At 44.2% G+C, this 15,168-nt stretch overlaps 1 protein-coding gene across 2 annotated transcripts in view; it reads right to left on the bottom strand.

The window, feature by feature from the left end:
- Positions 1 to 1,382: 1,382 nt before the first annotated feature.
- Znf652 (zinc finger protein 652) overlaps positions 1,383 to 15,168 on the bottom strand; it is a 54,658-nt gene continuing 40,872 nt past the window's right edge. The window contains exons 3-7 of one of the 2 annotated variants that reach the window (XR_009057362.1): positions 13,015 to 13,162; positions 12,599 to 12,714; positions 12,036 to 12,180; positions 9,259 to 10,048; positions 1,383 to 5,405 (exon numbers count right to left, since the gene is read on the bottom strand). Coding sequence is in view for 1 of the 2 variants with exons in the window: in XM_057773526.1 (XP_057629509.1) it covers positions 9,528 to 10,048; positions 12,036 to 12,180; positions 12,599 to 12,714; positions 13,015 to 13,162 (930 nt within the window). In the remaining variant the exon portion in view is untranslated. Of the gene's footprint in view, positions 10,049 to 12,035; positions 12,181 to 12,598; positions 12,715 to 13,014; positions 13,163 to 15,168 lie in introns of both variants that reach the window. The other variant, XM_057773526.1, reaches the window with a different exon arrangement.

Below are 15,168 nucleotides of genomic sequence, written 5' to 3'. Positions count from 1 at the left end.
TAAAAATGGCAATTCTGTGGTCTGCTCAGCTCTGTTCCATTCTAAGAGGTTTCAAACAGAGGGAAATGTGAACAATAAGGTTTCCTTCCGAGACACTGGAGTCCCTAATTGGAATCCTGGAAAAGGAACAAACAGGGTGGATGTGAGCTGGGAAGGCTTGTGACAAAGCTGCCTTATCTTCCAGTTGGCACAGCCGTATCTCAAAGGGCAAGCTTCAGGTTGCAGGGACCCACATCACCTGAAACCACATTACATAATTTTAAATATATATATGCATTCATTCAGCCCCCTCCCCCAGTACTAAGCATAGGACCCAGGATCTTACTCATGCCAGGTAAATACTCAACACCAACTCTAGAGCTCTTCTTATTTTTTTGTTTGAAACAGGGTCTTGCTAAGTTTTCCAGGCAACCTTTGACTTTGTGATCCTCTTGCCTCAGCCTCCCAAGTGGCTAAATTATAGGCTTTGGTTCCAAACTCAGTTGACATAAATACTTGTCAGGTTGTCTCCACTGGAAAGCATGCTCCCAGACAGTAAGGACTCCCTCCCTCCCTTGCCCACTGCTGACTCTCTGGGTCCTAGATCCAAGCACTCAATGGACACACGTGGTGTGACTAGCTGAGGGACTCAACTGGGCGGGAGTGACTCAACTGGGTGGGGGTGACTGAACTGGGCAGGGGTGACTGAACTGGGCAGGGGTGACTGAACTGGGTGGGGCGAGGAAAGGAGCTACATAGAGTACTGAATTTCCCACTGCTACCGTTCACTAACTACATTTGATAAGCTGTCTGCCCTGTGTTTAGCCGGGTCATAGCCGATGGTGATCCTTTCCCAAACACCCCCTCAGAAGTTCTGTGATTCCTGCTCAGCTGGTCAGGGCAGTGTTATTGCAGCCGAGGAGCAGCAAGGCAGCAACACTGCAGAGGGGACATCAGGTTAACTGTGGTCGCCAGCCTGGGAGACATGTCACTCAGCTGACCCTGGGGGTGCAGACCTGTGAGCCCAGACACTCAGGAGGCTGAGACAGGAGGATGGCACGTTGAAGACCTGCCTGAGTTCCGGAGTGAGTTCAGGGCTAGCCTGGGCAACTTAATAAGACCCTGGGTCAAAATCCAAAGTGAGATGAGGGCTGAGGAGGCACAAGCTCGAGATGCAATCACCAGGACTGGGTGGGCAGGTGACAGGAAGTACGCTATTCATAAAAGTTCAGGCAGCATTTGGGGCTTGTGATAGGTGCTACCAACCAGAGATACCAACCAATAATCCAGGTGTGGCTTGCAGGATTATTTTATATAAAATGAGCAGTCATTAACCAAGGGACCCTCAGAATGTCATCTGAGGAAGGAAGAAACGAAGAAAGACACATAAGAATATGGCTACTTTTTCTTCTCTTTTACTTTGAACATTAGCATGAAGTTGGTTACCGTACACATCCAAAGGCCCAGCATGTTGGGAAAAATCATTATATGGCACACCTGTACCAGAGTCTTAATAAGAATAAAATATACAATGCTACATTGAGTGGTTAAAAATACACAAAAAAGTAGTTTTAACAATCTATAAATTTTTTATACTTAAAATCATGATTGAGTTGAAATAAAAAAGTGCATTTCATTGCTAAAAAAATATTGGTATACTTAACACAAGGAAGAAACTTATCACCGCGGGGGACTGGACAGGACGCCAGGCATTGTGGGCCAGCTCAGAGGCCGCCTAACTCCACCCATCACACAGCTCCCTGGGTTAAGCAGCCCTCCTCTTCCACCACGCTTCCCGTCTCAAGAGATCCTGTCCTCCCCACCTGCCAACCCCCCAAGGTCCGCTAAGCTTCTTTACAGCATGACAGATACCTTCCTTCACTAAGTACTACCTTGACTTGACCTTCAACTGCGCCTCTACAGAGACACGAGGGAGACACTGCCTCAGTCTATACAGTCAGTCTTTTGACTTTGCAGGCAGGACCGGAAGCAAGTAACTGCTCTCTTCTCTCACTCATTTGGACAGACATTCAACAGCAAGCTTTGTAAACCTAAGGCTAAAGATTCCCGGCAAGCAGATTGGACTTCCTTTAGAAAAGAGAAAGCACAAGTGACCTCAGCACTACGGGGACAGCCACCTGCTACCTACCTAAGCTGGTCACAGCTTCCATTCCGCTTCTGCCTAGGGCTTGAATTACAAGGAGCCCCCAACTCTATGCATCCAGCATTGATCAGGTTCTTGGGTCTTGCTGGGGAAAAGGGACCAGGAAGAAAGAAATCAGTATGGGATGCCCTTCCACGGGCAAACACTTCCTGGTAAATGCTCACGGCTGGTGTTTCCCTTAGTGGATACATACCCAACTTTTCATCTGAAGATGCGCAATGAGCACAATCAAAATTTCCAGAGAGCTGATGAGGGCCAGGAGCTCAAAGACAAGGAAACTCTGGCCTGAAGGGGTGCATGCTGTGGAAGGCCTCCCCACTCAACTGGAAGACCTGGTATAACCAATACCGACTTGGAGCAGACCAAGTGAGAGCATGTGCCCGTACACACACTCCAGCAGTCCTCAGTCACAGATGGGACGGTGCTGGGCCGCAATGGGACACAGAGGAGGAAATAGGGAGGAGGGGTGCCTTTCAGCTCTGCATTTAGTTAGTAAACACTGGATCCTTCATGACAGGGGCCCCACTTCCAATCTCATGTCACCAATATTAACAAAGGCTGGATGATTATGCTGCCTGGCCCACATAGAGCTCAGACCCAGGAATCTCTGCTCCCATCATGAGGCCCGAGCAACTACTGAACTTAGAGATATGTGAAAATGTTTTCATCAAATTCAGTGAGACAAGCAATATCCTAGAAGGGCTTTAAAAGCTGAGAGGAAAGTACTTTAGCGCTCCCTTATGGTCAAAACAAGTACTGCAGATGGATAGAATTAGCTCAAAAAATGAAAAAAATTTATATTCGAATTTGTGGAAGATAATTGATTTGATTTTCTGAAGTATCTGGTGATAGAACTTGAGAAGTAAATACATATTACACTACACTGTTTCTTTCTTTTCAACTTAGTTAAAGTGAGCAATCATATATGGGAAGATACTTTCCAATGCTGCCAAGTAGTCTCAGGTCCCATGCAGGGTGTGAGCGAGACCCTGCTTCTGGCTACACGGCCCCGTTCACCTACAAGGCAGACTGGAGAGCCTTGTTCATCCAGGAGAGCCAGGGATGCAGAAACAAGCTGCTTCCTTCTCAGACCTGGACAGGCCGGCTCTTGACTCCACTGAAACCAGCTAACACAAGCATCAGATTTCCTTTGGACGTTAAGCAAAACCCAGCTTCCAGATCCTTTTGAGCATCTCCATTTCCTATGAAAATCATTTTCAAGTAAATTGTCACATTCCCGATCTCACCAGATGCTCAGATAGGACGACGGTAACCTGGCGTTAAGCAACAGAACACCTCTGAGGGGGCAAGATTCCTCTGATACCTGGCCAAAGGCATCCTAATAACACACAAAACAAGTGGCCATCCTTTCCCAGGGATGTAGCTCCTCCCAGTGATAAGCAAGTATGGCTCTCCACTACCCGAAAGCCTAGGACTCTGGAGAGAAAACTAACCGGTCTAAAAGCAGGTACTTTTAGGCATCTGGTGCTCCAGAAGTGACTGTCTAGACCATGGATGGGAAACGGCAAGGCTGAAGCTGGCTAACGACTTCTCCAGTCCAGAATCTACATCTGACAGCTTGCATACTGCTCTCGTTCTAAACAGCCAATGAAACATTCAAACGCCTTGACTTCTATATTATCGAACCGATTCTCACAATTTGGTACTACCCCACCAATTAACATCCTGTCTGTTCCCACACAAAAAGTATTACAAATTTATCAACAGCTGCCTTTTGAGATGCCTGCCTCATGCAGCTATCAGTCCTGGATGCCTCAGTACCAATAACTTTAAGGATCAAGGCAAGAGCTTGTAAGTCAGAAAGCAAAGACAGGGTCAAAATGCTCATTAGTGTTCGCCCACCTACAAAAAATAATTCCAATTCCCTCTCTGAAGGAGCTCGTCTGTTTCCACTTTAGGAGGAGACAATGAACCCATCACACAGCACCAGCTTTGATCTGGGACGAGCGAGACCAGCCAGCTGCTAAAGGAATTCTTATCAATGAAGTGCACATACTACACACAGAACACACTTCAGTTTCCTTTTTATTACATCTTTCATATATTTATACACCAATTACACTTTTTAAATGACTTGTAAGAAGACAACTAGAAAAGAAAATAAATTGGGGTTTGCATGGGGGACAGGTGGCTGGATGAGAGGGGCTGCTCAAAAAAATCAATGAAGGACTTTTATTAAACCCCGAGAGCACTTTTAAATTCCTATGACTAAAATAAGATCATGGGAGGAACCCTGTAAAACATTTATGAAAGAAAGGATGTGCAGCAATAGCAGCATTCAGCATTCCTTTAATTTGAAAGGGTAGGCATTCAGGAAGACTTCAGAGGAGAAAACGATGGCCCAGAGACACACTGGATGACCTTCGACTGTACAGGAACACCCAGCCTGCAGTGAAAGAACAGAAAGGTGGCAAAGGACAAGAACAGCTCTAGTACTAGAGGTGTCGTATGTGAGGAGTAAGACAAGCAGAGAAGCTACAAGGCTAACCCAGCAGCAATATGGAGGACCAAAACACAGATGTGTTCACAATCCTCAGCCAGGTTCTAGCCAGTTTGTAGCTAAGCCCTTTGGAATAAGGGTGAATTCCAATACTCATGGAGAATGAAACAATCAGAGGTAGGATCCAGACCAGGGAAAGAAGGCTCCAGGACACGGGCTTGTTGAAGGCACTCGAGAGCAGAGTGATAGACAGCAGAGGGTCAGACGGACAGCAACTACTCACTCCTGTGCTACAGTAAGAGAGACAGCTCCAGGAAACGTCACTGAGTGAGCCAAGTGGAAAGCTCCACTTTATCACAGCCTCTAGCGAGGAAACAAGAAAGAGGAACTTGTTTGCAGAATATGTAGGTCTGCAAAGCAGTTCTGATTTTTAAAAATAGTATGGCATCTGATTCTTTAAACAAATTTACTGAAACTAGAGTTTCAAGGTTGGGAATTTAAGGAATTTTATTTTCCTTGGAGTCTTGCAAAAGCTATCCTTTAAGATGAAAACGTCTGAATGTAAGTCTATAAAAAAGTCTAGTGAGTACAAAAGTATAGAACTGCGAAGGTGGCCAGACTGACAACGTTTATGGCTTCCATAGAGTGTAGCGAGGATCTCTGGGTTGCTTTATCGAGGTAGTTCCAGGGTTGGAAGGTCAGCGTTACTTCTCATGAATGCTACGGATGACAAGGAGACTATCTAGTGAGTTGCTACTGCGTAACAACGCCATTATTTCTAACGGCAATGAACTTTTATTCCTGAAAAAGAAAGAAAAAGATGGAGAGAGAGAATTCTTGGGAAATTTTCTAACTTAGTTTAAGTAAAGAAAAAAAACTTAAAAACTGGTAATTCTTTACTCCACTTTAGAGTCTGAAGAATTCCAACTGATCTCTGATATTTTTTTTTTAAGTTGATAAAATGGTTAGATCTAACACACCTCTTTTCATGATGTGTTCCACATATAGTCTGGAACAGCATTAAAATCTATATCATGTGGACCATCAAAGCAACAAAAGTGGTATTTCCGTACAGCAGCTTAAACAGAAGCTTTAACTGAAATGGGTTCTTCTGATAGATGCTTTAGTTTTTCTCTCTTTACCATAAACACTCACCTATCATAGTTGTGTTTTCCTAACCAAAATCTGCAAGAGGGGAATAAATCCACACACTCACTCTCACACTCTCTCTCTCTCTCTCTCTTTCTCTCTCTCTCTCTCTCCCTCTTCCTCTCTCTCTCTCTCTCTCTCTCTCTCTCTCTCTGCAATGGAGTTCTCTACTTCATATTCTCAAATTTTAAATCTTCCAGTGAGATAAAAATGAAACTAAATATATATCTATTCAACAATAGTAAAAACTGAAAAAAAGTTCAAGAAGTTAAAAATTCAAAGCTTCAGAGAGTTTGTGTCTGCTTAGCAGTGTGTGTGGGAGTCACGCCCAGAAGCCGAGGTTCTTAGACAGGCAGCTCTGGAAAGGCCCATGCTGAAGGACTGCGACAGTGCATGGAAATGATTTTCAAAGGGGTTCTGAACTTTATTAAAGTTCTATATGCAGACGTTTGCATTGCTAAAAATAAGAATCAAGTTAAAAATATACAAAAAAATGAAGCTACATGCCCTTAAGTGGTTCATCTTCTCTTCATTCAGTTTTAAAATCTAACCCAGTATGACCCTACCTGACTCAATTTGAGAGTAGCAGCCTTTCACTAGGCTAAAAAGTGTGTATCCAAATGATAAATCTATAAGAAAAGAATGAAAGATGTACAACCCAGCCTCTAAAAATGTAATGCCAACTCAGAAACACCCTTGTGGAAGCCAGGCAGGGTGACGAAGGGTGACCCATAATCCCAGCACTTGGGCAGCTGAGGAGGGGGAGTCATTGGTTAGAGTTCAAGGCCAGCTCTATGAGACCATTTCTCAAAACAACGACGACAACAACAAGTTCTTGGGTGCTGGGTGTTGTAGTTCACCCCTTTAGACCCGGTCCTCAAGCTGTGAGTTTGAGGCTAGCCTGGTCTACATAGAAGTAAATTGGTAACAATAAAAACCATTTGAAGATAAAGTAATCCTTGTGACAATACATGCCTTTGAAGATAGTATAAAATGGCAACAAGAAAGCCTCAATTTAATATCTGTTATTTTGAAATAAGGTCTATGTCTTTAAAAAAGTACAGATACGGGCCTAGAACTCAAACTCCTCCACAATCTTTTTCCATGAACAGATAACGAGAACTGAACAGGTTTTGCAGAACCTTGGGGTACCGCAGCACACATGGAGAGGACACACATGATGCAACTTTTATCTTAGTAGCGGACCCCAAGCACATTTTCAACCCTGAGTTTGAGTCTCCAGCATGTTAAACCCAATGCGCCTGCATGTTTCAGGCTCAACCCTGTGGCCCTGGGCTCAGAAGCATCTCGGTGTGAATTTCATTATGCATATGTTCATTATTCATACATGACACTGATGAGAGCCATGTTTTAAAGAACAGGTTTCTTACAAATCCCAAGTCAGGGAAGATATACTTATCCAGAAAAAAAAAATTGGCATTTCTAGATTGTTCCACAGTACATTTCAGTAAGAATGCATTACACAGTGTGACAGTGCTAACTCACTTTCCTAATTCCTTACTTTCTGCTTCTGTTAAGGAGAGTGGTGGTTATTGAGTTATTACTGGATTTCCTATGTAGCAGACACTTTCTTATGGCTATAGTCATTTGAATAAAAAAAAATCAGATCTGACTACCTGAATTTTTTCAATGAGTATTCATAGTACATCTATAAAATGGTTGATTCAACAGTCTCAAGTCTAGAATTTAGAATCTCTGTCCAATACTGTATTTAGCACAAAATAAGATAAAACCAATTAACTAAGCTATAACATACTTTTTTGATAAAAATATTTTAATATTATAGACTTGACCATGAAATATGATATGTCTACATGAAAGTGTAGATCTGCAGACTTTCCATGGGATGCAAAGGAGACTGTGGAAGTGAGCGGAGAAGGAACTGGCTTCCTATTTGGCTTGGGTATATGGGGGCTCCAGGAATGTATGCAAATATTAAAAACTACCATTTGTTAAAATTTATGCCTAGAACTGGAGGAAAAGTGTGTCCTGAGATACTTTCCTGTCTCAGCACACAATTTTTCCTATGCATTACAGAAGACAAAGGTAAAACTGTGGTAAATCTAGAAACATGAAACCAAAAGCTAATGCAGAGTGTGATACGCAGAAGCAGGAACCTAACTTCAATCCAGAGTCCATGTGTCCCCATCCAGAGTTAAGTGCCCAGAAAAAAAAGTGCGTGACGCATATCTGCACATTTCATATCAAAGATAAATAAATAACAGCTAAATTTCTGATTTATGAGCCTGAGGAAAGAGAAATGAGAAAGAGAAGTGGAAGTGGCCACTCTTGGAACTCAGTCTCTGAGGTGAAGAAGCAGAAAACACGCAGCTCCGTGGTCCACATCTGCCAGCTGACCCAGACCACTGTCGGCCCTTCTCTTCAGCTCCTATAACCCGCTCCAGGGTGACCATGCCCTGTGGAGCTGCCCAGAGGCAGGGGTGTTGCTCCTTCCTCGCCTAACTGTGGAGGATGAGGCAGCAGTACCTGGGGCTTCCTCTCACTACAATTTAAATGGCAGATGCAGATCAGAGTGACACCCACATTTTAGACACTGCAGACATTTTAAAACTTAGAAGCCAATTTGTCTTCTCATTCGCATTTCTCGGCCTCTATCAGCAATTACACTTATGATTTCAGTTCACCATTTAGCTTCTCCTAATGGTTCTGGGAAACACAGCAACCTCAAAATTAGAGATTCCAATTTATCTTCCTCTAACAGCTGAGTATGACAAAGTTCCTAAGAGAAGTGAGAAACAGACGTGATCGAAAGGAGACCTCTGCCACTTCCTTCTGAAGGTATTCACAATGTTACTCAGATTTTCAAATCGGACAAGCTTTTGGTGACCCTATTCCAACGCACCACCCCACTGAATCCACAGAGGGGCTCAAAGGGACACCAGGGATGGAGCGTGTCAGTGAGCTGATGGACGGAGTGCCCAGCAAAGATGGTCAAGTTCCTGAGTACTTATGAACCTTGCTCTTGCAGTAACCTGGTCTGGTGACCCTCACCCAGTCCCAGAAGCACCTTTGTGTTGTACGGATGTTAGAATAAATTTGAAATAGAAGTTATTATATGCATCTTTAAGAATCACATTTTGATGATTATAAAAATTTATCTATTTTACAACATGGGTTTAGCTACACTGAAAAAATTACACAGCTTATTGAAATACATTTCATTTTAGAAACAGACTACTAAAGTCTATACAAAAACTCTAAAATAATTTCTGTAGTAAAATAAAGAGTGTGTTAAAAGAGCTACACAAAGAAGAAAACACCCATCTTCTCTATAATGCTTGATATTGTGTGAATTGTGACCAGCTCGACTGCAGTCAGCACCAAAAGCTGAAAAGAACTCATTACAATACACAGTGATACAGTTAATGCTCTGGATTAATCTCACAGCCTTCCCGATTAGTAAAAAGGAAACCAGGCCTGTCCCCTCTTTGAGGAGAAGACCAGGATATAAAAGCAAGCATACCTCATCCGCTGATATGAAATTATAAAATCCTGCAGTCTGAGTATGTGAAATTTATAAAAGTCATCAGAAAATGCAAGCACATTGGGCTTTAGTTCAGTGGTTCCCCTGGTTGCGAGGGCAGTCTTCTTGTTCTCTCCTTCGGGTCAGTCTGATCGCTCACCAGGACAATGGTCAAAGTCCTGAAGGAGGCCATGGAGACGAAGAGACCCCAGAGAGGCACAGCTGCACCCCTTCTGCCAGCTCACCATGGGGATGGCACTCCGGCTGCGCTAATGATGCTGGGCCTGGGGCGCGCTGTTCTTCTCTGTCAGATGCCTCAGGAAGGTGTCCTCACTCTGGCCTCTGTGGTTTAGGGGCTCACTCTTGAAGAGGGCCGGAGGTGGGGGCAGGTGAGGCACAGGTGGGATGGGGAGGTGATGTGCGTGGTGTGGATGCGTGTGGATGTGCAGGTGCGAGAAAGGATGCGGGACCGGCCTTGAGGGAAGCGCGCCACCCACTGGGTTCATACTGACTGCGGGGGCTGGGCTCGTAGGAGTGTTGGCCACAGCTGGAGCGGGAGCAGCTGGCGCCGTGGACAGAGGGATCTGGACAGCTGGCGGTACGTTCACTGGGCTGGTCACTCGGAAGCACTTCTCCTTGTGGGCCTTCAGCATGTTGGAGAAACGGAACCGCTGGCCACACACGTCACAGGGGTAAGGCTTCTCGCCCGTGTGAGTTCTGCGGTGCCTCTTCATGTTGGGGCGACTGGTGAAGCTTTTGCCACAGATTTCACAGATAAAAGGTTTCTCTCCTGGGATGAGCACAGACAAACAGGGCTGATGTACCTGCTGCTCATGCTTTTACCCACAGCACTTGGTTCCCCAAACTGAGACGTAACAGGACACAGCAGGCACAAATACAACTTATAGCCTACCATGCTGGAAGGGAAGAGGAGGAAAATGGGAGGTAGTGGTGGATGGTGCAGGTGGGGCCTATGGACACCGTGTCTCTCTCCACTATCTACCACTGTGCCAGCTCACGGTCACTTCACTACCGCCCCCTTTTCCTTGCAGCAGGTGCTCATGCTGCTGTGTATTAAGTCTTATTCCGGGAACTTGGCTCTACTCCAATCACTACATCTGGTAGCTTTCCTTCTTACAGCAACACGAGGTAAAGGTTTGTAAGATTCTTATCCCCTGGTGGTGGTAGTGGCTCAAGTCCTTAATCCCAGCACTTGAGAAGCAGAGGTATGTGGAGTTCGAGGCCAGCCTGGTCTACAGAGCAATCCAGGACAGCCAGGGCTACAGAGAAACCCTATCTTACCTATAGGGTTTGATAAGAATATGTATATTCTTATCAAATGCTATGGTGCATATATCCTTACATACACAGAGAGGGTTAAAATGTACTTAACTTCATTAAGTGGATGTTTTCTTGAAAGATACTGAATTTTGGTAAATCAAATCCAATCAACCCTAAGAATTTTTGATAGGGCTGGGTGTGTAATCCCATGTCTTTAATCCCAGTACTCTGAGACAAGGCCAGCCTGGTCGACAGAGAGACCCTGTCTCAAAAAAGAGGACTGATGTGGGAGTGTCATCTATCTATCTGTTGCTTTCATTGGTTAACTAATAAAGAAACTGCTTGGCCTTTGATAGGCCAGCCCTTAGGTGGGTGGAGTAGACAGAACAGGATTCTGGGAGGAAGAAGCCGAGTCAGTCAGTCACCATAGCTCTCCTCTCCAAGATGGACGCAGGTTAGAATATTCCGGTAAGACACCGAGTCGTGGTGCTACACAGATTATTAGAAATGGGTTAATCAAGATGTGAGAGTTAGCCAGTAAGAGGCTAGAGCTAATGGGCCAAGCAGTGTTTAAAAGAATACAGTTTCCATGTAATTATTTCGGGTAGAGCTAGCTGGATGGCGGGAAGCGGATCGCCGCTCCCCCCACTACAGAGGACAAAACAAACAAGTCATTTATGGTTGGACATGGTGGGCACACCCCTGTCTGTAATCCTAGCACATGGGAGCCAAAGGCAGGAGGATTGTCATGGGTCCCAGGATAACCTGTGCTTCAGTATAACAGTCTGCACAAAAAACAAACAAAAACTCAAAAGGCACTCACATAAATAACTCTTTTAAAACTAGTTATAAAAGAAAAATTTCAGTATTATAGATTAATTTTTTTTTTTTTTTTTTTTGAGACAGGATTTCTTTGTGTATCTTTGGCTGTCCTAGAATTTACTCTGTAGACCAGGCTGGCTTCAAACTCAGAAAGATCCACCTGCCTAGTGCCTCCCTAGGTTTAAAGTGTGTACCACCACCGTCTAGCTATAGATGAATTTTTGTATCTCAGGCTTTTTTTTTTTTTTATTTTCGAGACAGGGTTTCTCTGTAGCTTTTGGTGCCTGTCCGGGAACTAGCTCTTGTAGACCAAGATGGCCTTGAACTCCCAGAGATCCACCTGCCTCTGCCTCAGCCTCCCGAGTGCTGGGATTAAAGGCGTGCGCCACCACCGCCCGGCTTATCTCAGGCTTTCTTAAAGTGAGACTTTCATTTACAAAGCAAGTCTGTCCCAGCCGTGGTGGAGCATGCCTCTGACCTCAGCACCTACAAGACCAAGGCAGGAGGATTGCTTTGGGTCTGAGACTAGCCTGGACTGCACAGCAAGATTTTTCCTTAAGACAAAACAAAACGGGAAAGTAACACAAATTTATGGTTTGGGTTTAAAGACAGATCCGAAAATGACTACCGACAAGTACTAGGGACTATCTGTACCTTCGCCAAGAGATCCTTACCAGTGTGTGTCTTCATGTGTTCATCAAAGTACTGCTTCATGTTGAAGTCCTTGCCGCACCACTGGCACATGAACTGTTTGTGCCCAATGTGGATGCTCATGTGCGAGCGGAGCTGGTACTTGTACTGGAACCTCTCGTCGCAGTTCTGCATTGGACACAGGGGATGGTGCTGGATGCCAAGCACTCACAGGCTTATAGGTTTATTTTCATACTCAAAACACAAGCTGCTTATGGCAGCTGTTTGGATTTGCTATGTTCCCATAGCTGAGTTATGAATACAAGGGAAATTTTTTCATGTAATTATCACTGGCTCATACTCTACTTCTCTGAATCACTGAGAAAGAAAAGTCAGTGTCTGCATATTCCTCCCAAGCTAACCTAACATACTCAACTGTGTGCTAATGGGACGTTTCTCTTCCTAGCAGTGAGACAACAACAGAAACCTGGTGCACGCCCGAAGCTTCAGTGCACACAGCCTTGTGCTTTGCACCCCACACTCCATTCTCATTGCTGCAGCATCAACACAACCCTAGCTTTGGATCTGTGTCTGGTTTGTTCCTTACCTCACATCGGAAGGGCTTCTCTCCAGAGTGCTGCAAGGAGTGCACCTTCAGTGACATGCTGCGCTTGAAAGACTTTCCACAGGTTTCACATGTAAATGGCATGTCTTTTGTGTGTGCTGTAACAAAGAAAGCATTTAAACTCAAAACAATTCTACCAGAAGACCCAGCCTGGAAGAGACAGATGTCATAGGCACATTAGCAGCAGTGCTCCAGAGGGAAAATCAACAGCGACGCTGGAGAGAATCTGGTGGGAAGACTGCACTATCCAACTCGGTGATGCTGAAGACACGCTGTATTTAGTCTCAACACGTTAAAACTGATTGCAGGATGGTGGCTCTACTCAGTCTGCCCAATGTGGAGCAGACAGAACCCCAGAGACCGCCACAGGCAGAGAGCAGAGGGGCAAACAGACTTACCGACCATGTGTTTCCGCACGTGAGCCATGGTATAGAACTTCTTCTCACAAATCTCACAGGCAAATTTTTTTTCTGCATATCCATGGACAATCTTGATATGTTCATGAAGAGACCAGAGTTTCTTGAAGGACTTGTTACAGGAAACACACTGAGCAGGATAAACAGAAAGAGTCTTCGTTTATCAAGACTTCAGGAGGCCATGTGCCTCCTGGCAGATGAAATGGATCTACTTTAGATTCATAGCACAAGGTCAGAATCTTGACAAAACCTATTCCTCCATGAAGTCCATATTCCAACACCAACAACTGTATGTTCTATTTTCCAAGATCTATTTTTATATACCTCGGGAGCATGCAAACAATGGCAGAATCTAAGGTAAGAAGTACCACTTCAGTGTTACACTTAAAATTGTCTGGTGTTTTTACACACACACACACACACACACACACACACACACACACTGTTTATTTTGAGGTAGAGTGTCTTACTATATAGCCCACAGTGGCCTCAAACTTACTATCTGGCCAAGGCCAGCCTCAAATCATGATCCCGCCTCTATCTCTCAGGTACAGGGAGCATAAGTATATGCCAGCATATCTGTTAGACCTTCAGGCTTGTTTATGGCATAGACCAGCAAACACAGTTACTGTTTCCTACCCAGGGTGCCATGCAGTTAAGAGGTGTTTGCCAGAGAAATAAGTTAAGTTTGAAATTAGCACAAATAGTAAAGGCAAGATATCTAAGCATTACAGATCTGAAGACTATAACAAGATACTTCTGCATTAGAGAACACATTTTGAAAAGTCCTGTAACAAATGCAAGGTTTACTAACTTTCCCCAAATTTAATTTACTCTGTTGCCATTTCCCTCTGACAGAAGCTAATACAACCTCTAAACCACTGGCCATTCTCCTGCTCCCCTCACCCAATCCCAGACCTCCTTCCGTCACAATGCCTGTTTCCTTAGACCATGGCTCCTTAACACCCTGCACTATCAAGCATAAAGTGTAACTAAATCAACAAAACAATATCACAAAGTTCATGACAACTGCCAGGCTCTGAGGAATGAGCACAGGGAACTCAGTCACCAAAGCCTCTTGAGCACCAATGCCACTGCAAGGGAGAAGAACCCAAGAGCTCAGAGACAAGGTGCTGGCTGGACACTGCCCTGGAAAAGGACAGGCTACCCTGTGACCTCCTTCTGCAAGGGTTAATTTTTCCTTCTTATGAGGTTGCCAGGATTATCAGGCGCTGTATGAAGAAACAGAGTGCAAAATTTCTTAGGAATGCGAAGGGTTTCCTTTCTAAAAAATTCTTTATTTTTATTTATGTATATGAGCGTTTTGCCTGCTGTATGCATGTACACTGCATGTGTGCCTGGTGCCCAAGGACAGAAAAGCGTGTTGGATCCCCTGGAACTGGAGTTTAAAATGGTTATGAGCTGCCACATGGGTGCTGGGTACAAACTCAGGTCCTCTGAAAGAGCAGACAGTGCTCCAGTCTCGGAATGTGGAAGGTTTTCATTCGACAGAACCCACATGACGTAAGCACAAGAGTGAACACATCGTAATGAGGAAAAGCACAGGAACTCATAGAAAAGAACTGCTATTTTCTGTAAACTTAAGCAAATTCAAATGAAAAGAAAAATAAGCAGTTCCTAGAGACAGAAATGAGGAACGCCTTTTCAGTAAGGAGCCAATATGAAATCCACATTTGACCTCTAGGGGGCAGCACTGTACTACGCTCCATTGGACTGACCCGGCAACAACTGCCTGCCCAGACAACTGCTGGAGAACCCTGAGGAGTCTTCTTTTATTTACCCAGAATGTCTCGATCAAGTCATGATATACAAGTCAAATCAGCAGATTAAAAAAAAAAATCTCTTTAAAGGAAGCCACTTATCTCAGTCATTGATTAAAAACAATAGTCAATATTAGCAGTTCCCAAAACAAAAGTAAAATAATTTATCTTTTAAAAAGTTAGCTTCAAAATGGTAGATTATTACACACATGGAAACATAAGAGACTTACTTACCTTGTAGATGAATATATATTTATACACCAAACATATGCACAAACCAATAGAGCTGCAATGCCTTCAGCACCTCTTAACCTGTTATAGTACAGTCTTTCCCAGATGCCAGCCTGGTTTGAAC

This window comes from Chionomys nivalis, chromosome 7 (assembly GCF_950005125.1).
Source record: "Chionomys nivalis chromosome 7, mChiNiv1.1, whole genome shotgun sequence".
Lineage (NCBI taxonomy): Eukaryota > Metazoa > Chordata > Mammalia > Rodentia > Cricetidae > Chionomys > Chionomys nivalis.
The sequence above is the reverse complement of the archived record's forward strand: the minus strand, read 5'-3'. Positions and strand labels throughout refer to the sequence as shown.